Raw genomic sequence first — 2,176 nt, forward strand, 5'->3', positions numbered from 1 at the left:
CAGCCCTGGCTCACCCCAATGCTAGGCTCACAGTAGGTGCCTAAGAAAAGCTAGCTGTTTTGTAAACTTGAAATCCCTATAGAAATGTGAGTTACTGTTTTAGGTGAGTGATTCAGTTCATAATGAACAACAGAAAACTGGCAAAGCCCCATTGCCAGAGCAAAGGTACCCAGGGGCCCATCCATTGCCCCCCCCCCAGCCCCACCCCATGGCCTGAAATGAGCAACCTGCCTCCCTTCCCAGACCACCCTGACCCCTCTTCCATACAAACGGCCTGTGGGGTCATTCCTGATGGAGGGAGGCCTCATCCTTTCACACCTTCCCAAAGACTAGTCCCTGCTGGCACAGGGAGGGAAGGGAGAAAGTTCTTTTTTCAGCACCTGAGGCAACTAACTGGTTAATGGTCTGAATCCCAGGGTGGGACTGAGGATCCAGGGACAGGATGGGTGCCCTTGAAGAATGGGCTGCCTAGGGGCTGCAAAAGGAGGCCCCGCCCCACAGAACAAAGGTCCCCCCCCAGACCTTCTAGACGCAGGGATGCGGGTCCAAGGTACGCTGTTTTATTTCCTTGTGTGTTTGGGGAGGAGGGACAAAGGGCAGAGATCTTCTGATGCCCCACAACCTGATACAAGCTGGCTCCCCAACACCTCCCCAAGACCAGCACCAGTCAGATGACAGTGTTCCAGGCTCCCTGCTCTGGGGTGCTGGGAAGGCTGAGAACTTGGAGGTGGGGGCGTGTCAGAGTAGCCCCCCCACCAGTCCTGGCTGGAGGTGCCATAAATACTCGTCATTGCCCGACTCAAAGGTCACTCTCGGTTCCTTCATGCCAGGAGAGCAGCAGGGCAGGGCAGGGTGGACCAAACCAGGCTGAAGGATCTTTTTTCCCCTTCCTCAGAGGCTCCTGGGGTGGGGGGCTGGGTTGCTCCCCCACCATGGGGGTCTCTGGGTGGGCCCTGGGACTTCTGCCGCTGCTACTGCTTCTCCTTGGAGCTGAAGGACAGATCGAGGGTAGTGGGGTTGAAGGGAAGGCAGGAGTGGGGGAAAGGAATCAGTACTGGGGGCAAGGGAGGTGGGAGGGGCAGAGAGGCTGGGGTGAGGGGGCTGGGAGCAGGAGGCTGAGGGAGGAGGGGCTTGGAGAGAAGGGGCTGGGGGCAGGGATGGAGGGGGTTCCAGGAGAATCCAGGGGTCTGTGCTGATTCAGAGTGGGAATTCTCCCAACAGTGTGCTCTGTGAACCAGGAGCTGTTCTCTGTGAAAGAGAATGAGCTCCCTACAAAACCCATAGCCAACGTCACGGCACCCCCGGGACAGACGGTGGTTGTAAGTGATTCTAATCCTAAGGACATCTTCGATATTGTGAATGACCAGCTGAGGCTCATTAGGGCTCCCGATTATGAGGTGAGCCAAGAGCCAGACCCCTGGGCTCTTCCCCCCACCCAGGCCTCTAGGCACTCCCCTATGCCCATCCTACCTAAAGCAGGGAGACAAGAAGGGGGTTCCCCCCTCAATCTGTCACTCCAGAATGTGGATGCCCAAGAGCCTGGCTTGTTTTGGGAATGACCAGTCTCACATTCCCTCCTTTCTCCCACCCAGACACACAGCGTGTTGACTGCAATCCTGGAGTGCAAGGAAGGCTCCATTGTGGTGAGTGGGGGCTGGGTATCTGGATGGAGAAGTGGGTTGGACTGGAGTGATGACCCCTGACCTCTAACCCCTGGGTTGCCCCAGGTAACCAGGCTGCCCGTGATTGTGGAGGTCCTCAATGTCAATGATATGGCCCCCATGTTTCCCTTTTCCAGCAAGGCCTGGAATGTCAGCGAGGTGAGCTATGCAATGGGGTGGGGACTGGGGTCCAACCCAGGGATGGAGCTGAGCTGCTCCCACTCAACCTTCCCAAATTCTGTGTAGAACACCGAGGTAGGGTCCACTGTCATCCCAGCTACAGAACTGACAGCCACAGACGCAGATGGGGACACACTCTTCTACAACCTCTCAGGGCAGAGCCCCCCGGTCAGTTTAGCTGGCTTCCTCCTGAGCACTCTCCTCCCTCCCCCAGCCCCTTCAGGAGGACCCCAGAGCACCCTGTCCTTCCCCCAGCCCTTCCAAGACCCCGGAGCACCCTGTCCCTCTCCCAGCCCCTCCAAGACCCCGGAGCACCCTGTCCTTCCCCCAGCCCC

General features: G+C 58.0%; 1 protein-coding gene across 1 annotated transcript in view; it reads left to right on the plus strand.

Moving 5' to 3' along the window:
• The first annotated feature begins 778 nt into the window (after positions 1-778).
• The window catches only part of CDHR5 (cadherin related family member 5), an 8,508-nt gene continuing 7,110 nt past the window's right edge, over positions 779-2,176 (plus strand). The window contains exons 1-5 of the mRNA XM_069107983.1: positions 779-1,008; positions 1,222-1,397; positions 1,593-1,643; positions 1,728-1,820; positions 1,908-2,009. Of these exons, the coding sequence (XP_068964084.1) occupies positions 933-1,008; positions 1,222-1,397; positions 1,593-1,643; positions 1,728-1,820; positions 1,908-2,009 (498 nt within the window). The 5' untranslated portion in view covers positions 779-932. The remainder of the gene's footprint in view (positions 1,009-1,221; positions 1,398-1,592; positions 1,644-1,727; positions 1,821-1,907; positions 2,010-2,176) is intronic.

Source organism: Petaurus breviceps, unplaced genomic scaffold (assembly GCF_028583685.1).
Source record: "Petaurus breviceps papuanus isolate PSGF00001 unplaced genomic scaffold, PetGlider_PUasm1.0 90317, whole genome shotgun sequence".
NCBI lineage: Eukaryota > Metazoa > Chordata > Mammalia > Diprotodontia > Petauridae > Petaurus > Petaurus breviceps.